The 15,509-nt window shown below is 49.4% G+C and overlaps 1 protein-coding gene across 3 annotated transcripts; it reads right to left on the reverse strand.

Annotated features, from left to right (window-relative positions):
• Positions 1-892: 892 nt before the first annotated feature.
• On the reverse strand, positions 893-14,659 carry DET1 (DET1 partner of COP1 E3 ubiquitin ligase). Of its 3 annotated transcripts, none has more exons than XM_031048687.2 (5): positions 14,451-14,659; positions 12,911-14,019; positions 9,154-9,344; positions 7,374-7,565; positions 893-3,698 (listed from the first exon to the last, which is right to left on the reverse strand). In XM_031048687.2, exons 2-5 carry the CDS (start codon positions 13,991-13,993, stop codon positions 3,509-3,511), a joined length of 1,656 nt encoding a protein of 551 aa, XP_030904547.2. In that variant the 5' UTR covers positions 13,994-14,019; positions 14,451-14,659; the 3' UTR covers positions 893-3,508. The 3 variants fall into 3 exon arrangements, with proteins under 3 accessions (XP_030904547.2, XP_005148816.2, XP_033922284.1); XM_005148759.3 differs by having other exon boundaries at positions 14,439-14,659; XM_034066393.1 differs by having other exon boundaries at positions 14,598-14,655.
• Positions 14,660-15,509: the final 850 nt, after the last annotated feature.

The following is a 15,509-nucleotide window of genomic DNA, read 5'->3' on the forward strand; positions in this document are numbered from 1 at the left end:
AATACTGCAAGTGTCCTGCTTTTACTGCTTCTTTTTAAAAGCAAAGGCAGCACAAGAAGTAACAAAAGATGGATTCTGCTGCCAGTCAAACATGGCTCCCAAGTCAAGCATCACCTCATTGCTTAGTGCCTGTCTGAAAAGCCACAGGCTCAAGTGCTTTCTGATATGCTCAAGGTCTCCAAGGGAAAGCATCAGAGCTCTGCACACATGAAAGCGGAGGTGCGGTTCAAAAGAAAGTAGATTTTGTGCCCAAGATGTGGATGTTCAGAGGAACTAACACGAACAGGGATGGTGCAAGCTTGTTACAGAGCAGCTTACAAAGGGATTCCAGACACTGGGAAGGTGCCATTCACATGTTGTTCTGCAAAGCTGGGAGCAGTGCACAGTGAGAAATCTGAGTGCTTCAGCCCAATCTAGAGGCCATGGAGAGGTGATGGCTCCTCTGCTGAGCAGGGTGTGTTCAGTTGGCATCTTCTGATCCTGAACCATCAGCAGAAAAACAGCCCCAGGGTTAGACAAATGGTATAAATGGGATAAAGGAAGAGTCTGTAAATACAAATTGGGCTAGCAATAATATTCAAAGGGAAAACATAACTGAAGGCCAAGAATGCCTCCTCCAGCATCAGCTCATGTAAACAAGAACTTGAGAAATCTGCAGTAACCAAAGGAACGTTCCCAAAGACAGGAACATCCTTGAGAACACTCGTATCCCAAATGCCAGGAAGAGGTGCATGTGACTCACCTGCATAGTCCAAGGCACACCTCTGCTAATTCCCTTCTCAGCAAAGGAATTCCCATCTGCACCATTAAGCTTTTTGGAAGACAAAAGACAACAAATGAGGCTCTTAAAGCAAATCGTGTTTATTCAATTTCTGTCTTTTGTGTTGCTAACAAATCTTCATCCTAACCTAGGGAAAAAAATAGCAGGTAGAAAAGATCTCCCCTTTGCTCCCACCCTCCCCACACACACACTTCTTGCTTCTTCAATAAAAGAATCCAAATTTCAAGCATGAGAAGCTTTTTGCTCCAAACATCTCAGTAATAAAATTAACTCTGTGGTAGATATAAAAGGCAGCAGCCAAGACCAGAGGATCTGCTGTGCTACTCCCAGGCAATTAGGACCCGGAATGATCAATCAGTTTGTCTGCAAACAGAGTAAGAAAATACTTCGCACTTAGGCAGCGCTTTTTTATCCATGAATCTCAAAGTGGTTTTACAAAAGCTGAAAAACGCGTTTTTTGGCCTCATTTACAGAGAAGAAAACACCAGCTGGAGCAGGAGATCTGCCCCAGTCACAGAACAATTTACTAGCTGAGCTAAGAACAGATCTCTGTGTCTCAGCCCCACATCTCACAATCCGTGCCATGCTCCCTGCTTCACACAGGACAGCCTGAATTTGGCAAAAGCTCTGGTTTCAGAAATGAAGTGGTTCATGTTTTTGCCACCAAATAAAAGTCTAAATGGGGATCTGACAGCTCTTTTAGGAAACACTGATTTCCCAAGGCTGTGATGCCAAGGAGAAAACTCAGTCTTGGATGGAGCTGCTGAGAGCTTTGGGAAAGAAAAAGTTTCATACTGGAAATGTGAACAAATAAGAGAGTGGTGCAGGAGGAGGTAAATCCATGATCTACAATGTGCAAATGATTCTCCACTTGGAGCTTTAACTAAATGTTTGAGGAACAAATCACAGGATAAAAACCTAAACCCTTGGCAAATAGTGTTATTAGATGGAGAGGAACCTGGAGCTGAAGCATGCATGGCCTGACACCTCTTCTATTAGCAGGCTTCTGACCTGAAGTTGCTCCTGACAGACCTGAGAAACCAACAGTGCAAACACGAGGAAGAGAGCAGTGAAATATAATATCTTACCCTAGAAATATGTTTAGCAAGGCCAGGAGAGGAGAGAAGTATCATGAGACAGAGTAAAGGCTGATTCAGAGAAGCCCAGAGCACCCTCCATTACACGGTCCACTCTTGATACTAAGCAAGCACCAACAACCCACATGGTTCTCTTCCTATGCAGCACCATGCAAAATGAATGCACGACTTCAACGTTGTTCTTCACAACACATCACCCACAGCTCAGTTTGGTCCAAACAAGACATCCCCAAGGGTCCTTTGAAGTAGAGGCTCTCCTGTGTATAAGCACCAATTTTCTAATGCCCCCACCATACCTCCTATAGGAATGGGACAACAGCAGGCTTGTGATGGATGCTGAGGGATGGGTGCAGTGCCTGGCAGCACAGAGCCATAAACCAGCCTGTGTGCAGGAAAAGCCCAAATGTTGGCCTAGAACTGAAAACATGTTTAAAAGAGAAGGTCAGGCCAGCATCCTCACCAGCCCACGGTGGCAGGTAATACTATACCCAGGAGCTTATTTTATCAGCAGCATAAACACCACAGTGGTTCAATCAGCACTGATGCACCAGCCAACTGTGCTTTGAAGCCTGGGAACAGCAAATCAGGTTCTCACAGAGAACAGCATATCAGACAGGGATAGGTAAGCAACCTAAATCAACAAGCTCATCTCCTAAGTCAACAAGCTCATGTCCTAACTGCAAACCTGCAGCAATGCACATTAATTCAGGTTTCCTCTCTCTTTTCTGGGCAAACCCAAATGCTACTAATTCTCCACACTGGTACTCCAGCACGCAGGAGGGTGCCAGCAGCTGGGTCTCCCTTGCTCTCAGCAGCAAACGGCTGTGAGGATTCACCACCATGCTACACAAAAGCCCTTCTGATATGAGCAAGGAGCTGCTGTTGCTCCCCACACGCTTCCCAGACACTCATCTTCCTTCTGTGCCCACCTCCTCATGCATTACAGACACAGCCAGCTGCCCTGGCTTCATGGTATTAACACACCACCTTTCACTTAGGAGCTTTTAGATACTAAGGCACAAAGATTAAGTGACTTGCATAAGAGTCAGGAACGCACCTCATGTCTCTCAGTTGCAGTTATGTCTCACACCATTTTTTTCTGATCTCTTGCATATTAAAATCATGAGTGGATTGTGTGGATGAGAACAGGATTTCATTTCCCTACTAATACTGAAGACACAAACACAGATAGCTGCATTTCTAAGCCCTCCCCACGGCTCCCATCCATTCCCTCTATGATGTTTGTCTCAACAAAGTAGGAAAGCACCAGTGCAGACAGGAGCACTCCACACATGCAGTGCAAAACTCCAGCTTTGCCATCCTGAGACCTACAACAGGAGAGAAAACTGATGCATCTCTGGGAAACCAGTAAAGGAACCTCAACAGGAACAGGGAACTACAGCAGCACTTAATGCAGCGGGACCTCTGTGGTACAAACAGGGTGAGAAGAATCATTCCCATGCCTAACTTGAGTTAGGGCAGATGAAGCCTAGCGAGACGCCGACTGCTCAGAGCTCCCAGGTCAGGATGCTTGACAGGAGCGATGGTTTGGTTTCCTAGCAGGCGCGAGTGCCTGGCTTTGGTGCGCCGGAGGCAGAGCCCCAGCCCCAGGAAGAGCAGCCAAGCCATGCTACGTGCAGCTGTGCCTCATGTGGAAGTTCACCACGTACTCAGCGTTAGTGCGCTGCACCGAGATGGCGAAGGGCTCGAAGGGGTGGAAGGTGAAGGCAACCAGGCGCCGCACGGTGTGATTGATGGGGCGCCCCAGGAGGCCTGCCTGGATCTCAAACTTCAGCAGGCCAGAATCACGAGCGTAAAATCTGAAAGGAAGAGAAAGTCAATTATGGCTGTTCCCAACTATTGACTTTGCCATCTGGGCTCTTCACACACAGACAAGTACCTTGTTCAAGCTCTGGTACTCCCTCAGGGGCAGGAAGCCCTCAGCTGGGTGTCTGGCTCTTGGCCAGAAAGCCCCTCTGAGGGCAGCTAGTTTTCTACTGTCTAGAGAAGCCTGATTTCATTTTAGTATCATCAGTGCCTGTCATGCTGATGGACAAAGATGACTTCACAGGACGGAATAAGCTTGGGCCAGACCCCACTTGTGCTGGCTCCCCATCCTCTCTTAGTGTAAGCTGCTCCCCTTCATCCCTAAGGCAGATATACTGCCCTGAACTGAGCTTACTTTGCCTTCACTGCGAATGTAAGGCCACCCCTTCCCTCTCCTAGTGCTGTCAGGTAGGCTTTATGCTGCTGCTACACTCCCTTTCAGCCAAGGAAGGTGAACAGCTTCATCCAGTTCTGCTCAGGGGTGCCAAGACAAACTGTGCAGCTCAGGCAGGGTTTTGCAGTTCCTTTTAGATTTCCATCAAGAATAAAAAGCATTAACAAGATAGGCTGGGCAGAAAGCACATAGTGGATTGCATCCAACAATCAGAGCAAGGGAAGCAGTCAAGGGAAGCCTTGCATCCTTCTCTTGTCACTCACAAACCTGCCTGTGGGTCAGGCTCGTTTATGTCTCCAAACAGGGGAGCTCTGGAACACAGCTTCAGCACACAGCAAACATGACCGAGCGGATGAAGCAAACACTGCTGGAGAGACAGGCGAGTCTGGGAAGCAATCTGCCTCTTGAGCCTTTTCTGTGTAACCGACATGAGCCCAGGTAATACCAGGATCCTGTGCTGCTGTAGGAACACAGAACTCTCTGCAGTGACCCCACACTCCCCAAGACTGTGGTGGAGGTTTCTGGATGTGGTGATGGAGGTTTCTGGATGCAGTACCTTCACCAAGCAGCTGGGCTCTAACTCAAGTCCTCAGCCTGAAGCTGTCTCAGTCTGTTAGACCCATTTTCTCTGCTCTCCCAGCATTGCTATTTCACCTCCCAGCTGCCTCCTTTTCTACCATCACTTAGTACATGTGGGTATTTTGCATTTTTCCTCTGGTTTTCACTCCAAGAATGCTTTTAATCTCAGAGCACATTCCCCCCGCCATCAATACAATGCGGTCGGCTCTCAGCCTGGAAGAAGGGGTGATGACAGATAGAGGCAATGCTGTTTCAGAAGCAGAAATACTCCACATTTTAACAACAGAGCCTATTGAGAACCTCATGTTCTTCCTGGAGGGCCACTCTCCTCTCCCTTCCTCTGAATCAAAGTGCCAGCCAGCCCTGCCTGAAAATTGCACACAAGAACCCAGCAAGAGAGTCACAATCTTGGTATTTGGCTTTTCAAAAAGCCCTTTCCCTCCTACATAAGGCTGGGTATGCAGAGGGTCATTCTTTAAATAAAGCACAGTCCCCCGTCTGCTCTTCTCTCTCCCCAATTCACAACAATTTACTACTCGAGATGAAGCTCCCTGTAATCTCAAAGATGGCCTCAGTTTGGTATTTTTAAATGTAGTTTTAAAAGTGCTCTGCAATCAGAGGCCATTTCCATGGGCTCCCACTCTGGGGATAAATTAGGCACTGCAATATAAAATTGTATGTCAACAGAAACAGCAAGACCAGCCTTTTCAGACTGTATGAAAACGGAGGATTCATCTGCAGACCAATTTTTTTTTGTTAAATGGCTCTTTATTAACCATCCAGATGGATTCCAGAGACCCCCTACTATAGGCAAGGCTATGTTAGAGTCTCTTCCTCACAAGTGCCATCATTTCGCCCACTGAGTATCTCTTAAAGCCTCCTGGAAAGATATTGGAAGATGGTGGTGATGGAGAACCTAAAGCCTAGGAGCAAACAGCCACTGGTCCCTCAAGCAGCCCAAGCTGAGAACTGAACCTTCAGGGATGCAGAAAGGCACTAACAGTCAAAGTGCTACACTGCACAGGGGCACTGAAGCCGATGTGTAAAAGGTACGGAGGCCTTCTTATCTGGTACACAGTGCCAGGAAACTGCACATGGATTCTAACACCCTGAGCTGCTGAAGGGTTTTCCACTGCAGACAATTACAGGCCTTACATTACAAATCCCACGGCCCCCCATTTCCAAGCCCTCAAGCCACAACAGGCAGCGGCATTACTTTATTAATCCCTTTGTTCTGCATGTGAGAAGCACAGCGGCATCATTTCAGCTCCTGAATGGTTAAGGTTAGAGCCTCGTCTTCTGCTTACTTGCCAAAAACCAGGAGCCCCACAGCTCTGAGCCTCTATTCAAGTCCTAATTGACTCTGCACAGCTTTGAGCTTTAAAAGCTCTGGCTCTGAAGGGCCGGTTTGCTCAGGGGAGGGAGGGAAGGTGGCAGTTGGCTTTGTTTACTACAAAGACTTAACCACAGCAAACGACTGCGGTTTTGCTCCCTTTTGTCTGCTGGAGCCATACACAGGTTGGTGCTGGCAGACAACTGCAGCCCTGCAAGTTTCCCCAATGACAGGCATGACAAGGGGGAAAAGGGCAGGCTTTTCTCTGCGGATAACAGGGGAGCCCGAGATCAAACCAACTCATATGGGCAGAAAAAGCAATTAAATATACATAATTTGGGAAATGAGTGTGCAGGAATAAGCAGAGGTTCTCCAGCACCTGAGTCAAGGCCAGGTGAGACATGAAACCACTGTTAGAGAATGCATGGATGAAAGTAAAGTTGGGAACCCAGCCAGCATGGGCTCCCCAGTCTGCCTGAGCCCCCACCATCTGTGCAGTTGCTAAACAAAGCACTAGGGCATTGAAGGCTCGCTTGTTTTCAGAGCACAGGTTTGCTTTTGCAGCACTGTAAGTGGAAGGACTATTCTTGCCTGGGGAACTCAGCCGCTGTGTGCCTCTCAGGCCGGAGATGCTGGGTTTTTAACCACTACTACTTGCAGCCAAGGAAAATAAGTATGTTTCTGCAAGAAGCACTGCAAACCTCCTTATGCCCAAGCTTGGGCTTACTCCTGTATCAAAGGCTTAGATGTAAGAGGCACAGAATGGTCCTTACACCTGGCTAAAACTCCTAGTAGGGAAGCAGATTTCCTACACCACACAAAGAAGGGGGGTATGAAGAGGAATACAGCTCCCAGCATGAGAACTGTAAACACGGCAAGTCTGAAAATAACTAAATCAATACCATGAGCATTCTGAGAATCACCTAACCCAGCTACTATTTTATTCACAGGATAAACCAGATCATCCTTGCCAGCTAAACCCACGTGCTCAAAAAGGATCCTTCCAGCACAGGAAAGCAGGCACCCAGAACCATATAATAACACTGCAGCCCAAACACAAACAGCAGGAGTGCAAGAAGAGAGGAGGAACAAGAGCATTCATATGAAAAAGGATCAGGCTTCACTACCCAAACCTTCCCCAGGGCAGCCTGGGGAGGCCTGAAGAGCCCTCCTACACATACAGGATAAAACAGTTGTCACAAGGAGAAAGGCCAAGCTTTGTGCTGAAATAAACCCTCTGGTGAAAGGATGTTATGAGAGAAAGGCCTCAATCTACCCCCTTCCTCTGCATATATAATGCCACATGGCAATGATTTACTTGCTCTGGTCTCCTCACACACACCTTCTTGGTCTGTTCCATACCTTATAGGGTGATCCCCACAGGTCTTGGGCCGCTCCATGACTGACACCCACTTGTCATCATAGCTGAAAAGAGAGAGGTCGAGGTATGGGCTGCCACTGTAGGACTGGGCGCTGATGGGGAGCTGGCCCAGCAGCCTCCGAACGGCTTCCGTGTGCCCTCCGTACTTGGCATTCACAATAGTGTCTTTGAACCTGGAGCAAGCCAAGGAATAGGTTTTACTCACAAAGGCCACAGGTGAACAGCACAGCTCAAACCAACTAAGGAGGAAAACTGATAGGGAAGGAAAAGCAGCAGCAGTGTAAGAACTAAACCAGCTCATTTCCAAAGATGTATCACAGGGATTCAAGCAGCAGCCAGACCTCGTGACCTTTTTATCCTCTCTCATCATTACTGTTTCTGCTCTGAAAGTCCAAACTGACAGGAGGAGAAGACTGCCTGGCCCCAGCTGCTCTGCAGTGCAGGAAATGAACAGGATCAGAAACAGAGAGAGATGGATTAGCAGCTTATCAGTCAATCCAAGTTCTGCCACGAAGCCTAGAAACAGCATAAGCAAAAGTCAGAGGGTTTCACAGTAACAGTTGAGCCCTTAATGTTGACATAGCCACTGTGTTTGAAATGCATAAAGGGAAAACCCTGAGATGAGGAAGAACCTTGAGAGGAAATCTCAAGCTCTTCAGAAACTCCACTGAGCTGAAAGTTCTCCCTGGTGGAGAGACGAACAGAGGCTGGATTTCCTTTCCAAGTAAAATTGGGGCTTTCTATGTGCAAGAACAGTCAGATCACCTGCACAGATGTCATACATCAAGGAGGGTAGAACACTTTCACTTGGCCAGAAACACACAGCCAAAAGCCACCTCACTGTGGCCTATGCTCTATTATACTTTGCTGTGGAAGATAAGCACTCCTGTTAAAGGCCCTTGTAGCTAAGAGGATGAAGATTCTCCTCTCTATTTTAACAGAGAGCAGGAGTTGTTCTTCGGGTGTCTGCAGTGGGCTCTCTCATTCTCTCCTCTCCCACTAAGCACTATGGATTTCCTGACAGGCAGCTTTAGAAAGTTACAGACTCAGTCAACTTCCTCTTACTTATGTGACGTCAACCTAAAATCAACAGAAGCTTCGTGCCCAGAAGTGGTTGCCAAGTACTTTGGATGATGTGAAACAAGCCACTGGAAGAACAAAACACCCTGAGTCACATAAAAACATATTCCAAGAGAAATAACACACTCTGCCTCATTAAAACCACATCCAACAACTGAAGTACATTCTAGAAATCCAGGTTATTTTGATGTTTTGCTCAGCTCCCACAATAGGCCTAATCAGAGGAGCTTCCTTTCTCCTAACAGAGTTTGATGAGAGCCACAAGCTTGTGACTGCTGTAGAAAATGCTACAGAGCAGTTTGATACACATTAAATTCAGAGAATGCCACTTGGTAATTAGCATCTTGACAAATCTTATCTTCAGGGACCTAAGCTACTGAGCTTTAATAACCTCCAAAGAGTTACTGCTCCAGGAGGGCCTGAAACATCTTTCCCTCAACACTCCCTTTCCTTCTTCTATGCATTGGCTTGCTGCTGCTTTGCTCCTTCCTGCAATGAGACAGATGCTGTGGAATACCAAATCAGATGCATGAGGCTGCAAGATGAACCATGTCCAAGCAACACCCATGCAGCTAAAGGAACTGGTTTTCTTAGGGTTGCTGTTGTTATTTGATACTGGCCTTCAGCTGATGGGGTTGAGCGCATGTCTATGTGGGATAAAGCATGCTCCGAATGGCTCACCGGCGCTGGATCTGCCTGGCAAAGTTGTTGCTGGAGGCTGAGCAGGGGAACTGGACGGCCTCGCTGTGCAGGGTGGCATTCCTGAACAGGTCACAGAAGTTCTCAAACAGCTCCAGCAGCTCGTCAGATGTGTTCTCGAAGACAGCAATAACCTCCGTGGTCACCATGTTGTACACGACGAAGAACGAAGGCTGGGAAGAGAGGCAGAGGTTACCCAGGGGAAGCTGTCCCCTCCTTACATCCACACGACACCACAGACCCTACCCAAATGTCTTTGCAGGGCAGGAGAACCCCACATCCCCACACTAATCCATTCTGCCTTCATCCATGCCTCCACAGGTACCAAATTATCTACCTTTTAGCTGTGACTATTTATGAAGAAAACTTAATGGGCTTCCAATTTTCCGCTCGAATTGGATGTCAATACTCCTGTTTTCCTCTGCCCTTCACCAAATGCAGAACACTTTCTAAAGTGCCAAATTTAACTTTCATTCCTGCTGACAAAATGATCTTAAATCCAGAGCGAGCTGACCACAAATTAGTTTTTCAGACATACATTTTCTTCCTCTTCTGAATATTTCCATCCCACAGAGATGAGCACTTTCAGTGTACTGTGCACTAAAGCACTGCCCACAGGAGTTGTGACCTCAATGCTCTGCCAGTACAGAAATTAAAAACTGAAAGACATTAATGGTTTCTTTTTAATGGCAACATTCTTGTGCAAGAAGGCTCCGGAACCACGCTGCGGATTGGCAATGGCAGTGTTTCATGGCAACAAGGCAAGGTCCTGCACCTGGGTCAGGGCAATCCCAAGCATAAATAGACTGGGCAGATAATAGATTGAGAGCAGCCCTGAGGAGAAGGGGTGTTGGTTGATGAGAAACTCTGCATGTCCCGGCAATGTGCACTCACAGCCCCCATGTGCTGTGCTGCATCAAAAGGAGCATGAGCAACAGGGAAAAGGAGCTGTTTCTTCCCCTCTACTCCCCTCTGAGATGCCCCCCATGCAGTCCAATGTCAAGCTCTGGGGCTTCCAACACAAGAGGGATGTGGAGCTGTTGGAGCAAGTCCAGAGGAGGCTGTGAAGATGCTCCAAGGGCTGGAGCAGCTCTGCTCTGGAGCCAGGCTGAGAACTGAGCTGGTTCAGCCTGGAGAAGAGAAGGCTTCGAGGACACCTTATAACAGCCTTCTAGTACCTAATGGGGGCCCAAAAGAAATCTGGAGAAGGATCTTTTTACAAGGGCCTGTAGGGAGAGGACAAGTGGAATGGATTTAGCCTGCCAGAGGGAAGACTCAGATGAGCTCTTAGGCAGAAGCTCTTCCCTGGGAGGGTGCTGAGGGACTGGCACAGGGTGCCCAGAGAAGCTGTGGCTGCCCCATCCCTGGCAGTGTCCAAGGCCAGGTTGGACACAGGGGCTTGGAGCAAGCTGCTCCAGTGGAAGGTGTCCCTGCCCATGGCAGGGGTGGGAACTTAGAGATTTTTAATTTCCCTTCCAATCCAAACTATTCTGTGATTCTATGAAGCCAATGACATTGCATCAGTAAAGCTACAAAGGCAGACAAGGTTCCCATCCCATTGGAAAAGGGCACATTTAATCCTTGATCGAATGTAGCATTCATTAGAGACACGAGTGCTAACAACCCAGCACCCCAAAGCAAGAACCTGACCCTACTTCAAAGGTAACCAATTCCCATGGTACCTGTACACATACCTGGTTAAATCTGTCAATAAAGGCAATAATCTGAGTGCTTCACCTCCCGCTCCCGAGCAGTGCTCAGGGATGATGCAGACACTCTGCCCACCCTCCCACCTGCAAATCTCCCAAGGTTTGTTTGGTTTACAGCCCCAAAATAACCTGTGATAATACAATCCAGCCCCCACATGTCCAAATGAAGAGCTCTACATGAGGTTACTCACTCGACTACTGCCTGAGGAAAGGAAAGCCCTTCTGAAATACAGGGCTGGAGCAGAGACAAAATAAGAGGAGACAGCCGAAGGAAAAACTGTTTACATCATTGGAGACTGCAGGGATAACCTTAAATAAAAAGTTCCTTTGCCAGGTTAACACACAGACGCATCTACAGGATGCCCCTGACCAGAGAAACAACCCTCAACTGCTCTTTAGCAGCACCTGCAACACAGGCGAAAACCAGCATCACAGCAGAGGTGGCATTAAGTCAAGTGGCAGAAATCACATAGCAAGGCTGCCAAGTCTATTAACACAAGCCTGGAACAACCACAAACCACAGGCTACATACACAGCACAAAAATCTTGAAGGATTCCATACAGACCCTGACAATACAGAGCACAAACAGCACCTTCCTCAGCCTTCTTGGTAGAGAAGCCAGAGAGAAGAGAGGAGCCTGCAAGTGGATGAAACCCCATGTTCTTCTCTGACAGACAAAAGAAAAATTGGAGCTTTAGGTATATTGTGAGCCAGGTTTTCTTTGTTCAGGATGTCCTAACACAAAGCCTACGTTCAGGCAGGTCTGTGGAGCCTGCTCCACATCTGGAATTATCTCCTGAAAGAACTGAAGAACACCACAAACCAACCACAATCTGCACCTTCAAGTACCCTTTGGGTGAAGGGAGTCTGGAGCTGCAGCGAACTGGGCACAGCAGCCTTGGTAACCACAGTGCAGGGCAGAGCTGAGCCACAGACATCAGGTGAGAAGCACGGGTTCACGTACCAGGAAGAAGCACAACATTTCAGGCCACTTCCACAAAGCTTTAATGTTTTTGAGGTAGATGCTCAGTTTTACACAAATGTGTAAAGCTGAACAGATTACACTTAACCTATTCCCTTCTAAACAAACTTAAGAGAAAAATAAAGAGAACCAGTTATCTTCCAGGAAGAATTAACCTATGACAACACACAGTGAACTACTGTCTGTTTCTTCTAGGAGCCAAGTCCTGGATCTGGCAAAGACAGGAAGGGAGAGAAGGGTATGAAAGAAAACCAAACATCTAGGGAACAATAAGACCTACATGCAACAGTGGAGGTTTATTACTAATTCTTGCTAAATACTCTCAACAGGATCAAACCCAAGTAGATTAGAGGAATAGAACAAGCTAATAAACCATCATTTTCAGTTTCACTGAGCTCAAAAGCTGACCAGAGCTCTAATGGTAGTGAAAGAGATGATCAACCTGGGGCATGGTGAAAGATCCAGCAGTGACTGAGCTATATGTGCCCTAATTTGACTTCTTTAGTACTGAACTGAAAGAAGCAACTGGCACATTACATAGATGTAAAAGCTGCTACTCCCATTTGGAGAGATCATAAATACTAACTCACTGAAGCTTGAAAGAGTGAGTAGGCAGAACAGAAAAATTAATTCTACTGGGGAAAAATGAAGACTATTCTATTTAAAAAACATGCTTGAAGATACATGAGAGAAGGGAGAGGCTGCCTCTGCAATTAAAGTGCACTACCTGAAACATCAGCTGGGGATCTGGGAGGGAAAGAGGCTTGTACAGCATCTGTGAGCAAGGGGAACAATCCCTGGAGAAAGGGGACTCCACAACACACCAGATGTCTTCTCTCTCATTTTTAGTTGAGAAGGAAGCAGTGAAATTATGAGAGCAAAAGCTATGAAAGTTATTCAATATGAGAGGTATCAAATGTTCACACAAGAATGAAGTACTGAGTAGCCTAAACGACACTCACAGGCTCAGCTATGAAGCACAACTCACAGCACTGCATACACTTGGGCTGCCCCAAAGCAACGAGCAGCCTGAGGAGGCCACAGTACCTGGGAAGGGTCCGTCACCCGCAGTGTGACCACATCTTCGCTGGTGTATTTGATGAAGAGATGGTTCTCATCCAAAAGCTGCATCTTCCACATGCGGAGCTGCCTCAGCTGATCGAAGTACTGGAAGAACCTTCTTTTTGCTATGGCGCTTCCATCCTGCTCAGCCCTTCTCCACAGGTACACCAGCAGTCTGTGCTTCAAAGAGTTTATGAAGGGCTCTTTGTAGGGGTTGGCCATCCCCGTCTGAGTGTCCCGCTGCACCTCAGGATACACTGCAGACAGCGTCAGGAGATCATCCTCATAGCAGAAGCGGCCAATTGTCCGTACGTCGATGAACGTACCCTCGGGTGTCACTTGAAAGACATGAATTGTCTGCTGCTGCACTGAGAGAATGGCCAAGATGTTCTTATAGAGGTACAGCCCCTGGTTGTGAGACAGGATGACTTTGTCACATTTGAAAGTCCGTGTGTCACAAAGTCTGCCCGTGTGGAGGTCTATGATATGGAGGGAATAATCCTCCAGCGGGGAGCGGGGATTAGGGGTCACGGACTCGCTGTTGCGGTAGACCTCGAAGAAGGGAGGGTGAGGCTCCTCGGGCAGGTACGCGGCAGAGCCCACGATCACGTACCGGCAGTCATCGGTGAACAAGCTGCACTCCCGGTTCAAGTGCTCCCCGTTGGAGGCCACGTTGGTGATATGGAGCAGGACAAAGAAGCGCTCAAAGAGCCGCCCGCGGATGTTGACAGATCTTTGGTCGTTGCCATTGGCCAGGATCTCCCCCTCGTAGCCTTGCAGGAGGTCTTCTGCCGCCTGGCAGCCCTGATACTCATAGATCTCCAGAGAGGTCTGGTCAGAGGAGAAGGCGATGAAGTAGCGGCCATCAGGGGAGAACTTGCGCAAGAAGCAGGGCGGCTTCTCCACATTGACCACGGTGAAGTTGGGGAAGACGTTCTGGTGGAAGACACGGACCTGGTGCCAGTGGGTGCCGGCTTTCCCCGAGCTGATCCGGCGGCGCTCCAGGCGGTGGATGATGTTCTGGTTCTGGATGCGGCGGGGCCTGATTGTGGGGGCATCATGGTCCATGGTCAGAGCTCTACTTCATCTTCACCCTGATGGGGGGAGAGCACACACGTGCTGTGGAACCACAGCGAAACAGGGGTAGAACACAGGGTGCTGGGGGACCTGCTTGCATGGATAGGGCAGTGGAACGACCCATAACACCCAGTGAAGATGACTGAAAGGTGCAGTCCCGCTATGGGGAAGGGAGAGATGAAACAGGAAGACACTAAGGGAAGAATCTGGGAAAAAGGCCTCAATGGCAGGGAAAGGGGAGGAGCACAGCGGTAACCCCAGTGCACTGAGGGGGGATGGCATCTGCAAACCTGCCTGATGAAGAGGAAACACTGAGGGTGAACTGGAAAGGGAGAGGTCCATGGAACAGGGACAGGAACAGGGGAGCACTAAGGGAATGAAGGGAGCCCGCAGGCACGGGGGAAGGCATCCGGAGAGCAGCGGATAACGCACAGACCTACTGACTGACGGGCAGCGGGGCACAGGGAGCTCCGGGTCCCGGCGGCTCCGGAGGGATGCCGAGCTCCAGGGAACCCCTCGGGGCTCCCAGCAGCCCTGCCGCTGGCCGGGAGAGCAGAGGGGTCCCCGGGCAGGGAGCAGCGAGCGCCGCGCTCACCACAGGGCACAGCGCCGGGTCCTGCCGCTCACACCATGGCCGCCGCCATCTTACCGCCACCACACGACTACGGCGGCGACAGGTTAGCACCCACCCCACTTCCGCTTCCGGACGCCGGACAACGAGGCGGGCCGCGGCTGGCCAGAGTGTCAGCAGGGCGGGGAGACACTGCCACCTAGCGGCAAGGAGGGAGCCCTGCGGGGCGCGCCCGGGCACCCATCCAGAGCCCGTCCTGTACCCATCCTGCATCCATCCAGAGCCCACGCTGCACCCATCCTGCATCCATCCAGAACCCACCCTGCACCCATCCTGCACCCATCCTGCGTCCATCCTGCATCCATCCTGCATCAACCTGCACCCATCCAGAGCCCACCCTGCACCCATCCTGCATCAATCCAGAACCCACCCTGCACCCATCCTGCACCCATCCTGCGTCCATCCTGCATCAATCCTGCATCCATCCAGAACCCATCCTGCACCCATCCAGAGCCCACCCTGCACCCATCCTGCACCTATCCTGCATCCATCCAGAACCCACCCTGCACCCATCTGGCACCCCCTGAAACCCAGCACCCTATTCCAGCACTCCCTGCACTCATCCTTCACCCCTCTCCCTGCACCCTGGTCACCAACCCTGCACCCATCCTCCACCCCATCCCAGCACTCCCTGCATCCCCATCCAACCATGCACCCTGCACCATCCCGCACCCCCATCCCCCACACCCCAATGCCCCCTGACACCCCCACACCCCTCATTCCTTGTGCACCCCAGACCTCTCCATCCCCAGGCACCCCGAATCCCTGCATGGGAGCACTCCAGGGTATCAGCACCCCCACACCTCACCCCCAGCACCAGGTGCAGAGATTGGGGTCACCCCTGGGCACCTCTTCTGCCTTTCCAAGGAGCTTGAA

The sequence above is a fragment of the Melopsittacus undulatus genome, chromosome 9 (genome assembly GCF_012275295.1).
Source record: "Melopsittacus undulatus isolate bMelUnd1 chromosome 9, bMelUnd1.mat.Z, whole genome shotgun sequence".
Lineage (NCBI taxonomy): Eukaryota > Metazoa > Chordata > Aves > Psittaciformes > Psittaculidae > Melopsittacus > Melopsittacus undulatus.

Bases quoted from the DNA above. Each gene is read 5' to 3' on its own strand.
- DET1 (XM_031048687.2), bottom strand. From the start codon at position 13,993: ATGGACCATGATGCCCCCACAATCAGGCCCCGCCGCATCCAGAACCAG. The intron at 7,566-9,153 runs GTGAGCCATTCG...GGCTTGCTCCAG, and splicing joins GCCAGGCAGATCCAGCGCCG to GTTCAAAGACACTATTGTGA. The intron at 3,699-7,373 runs GTATGGAACAGA...TCTTCCTTTCAG, and splicing joins TGTGGGGATCACCCTATAAG to ATTTTACGCTCGTGATTCTG.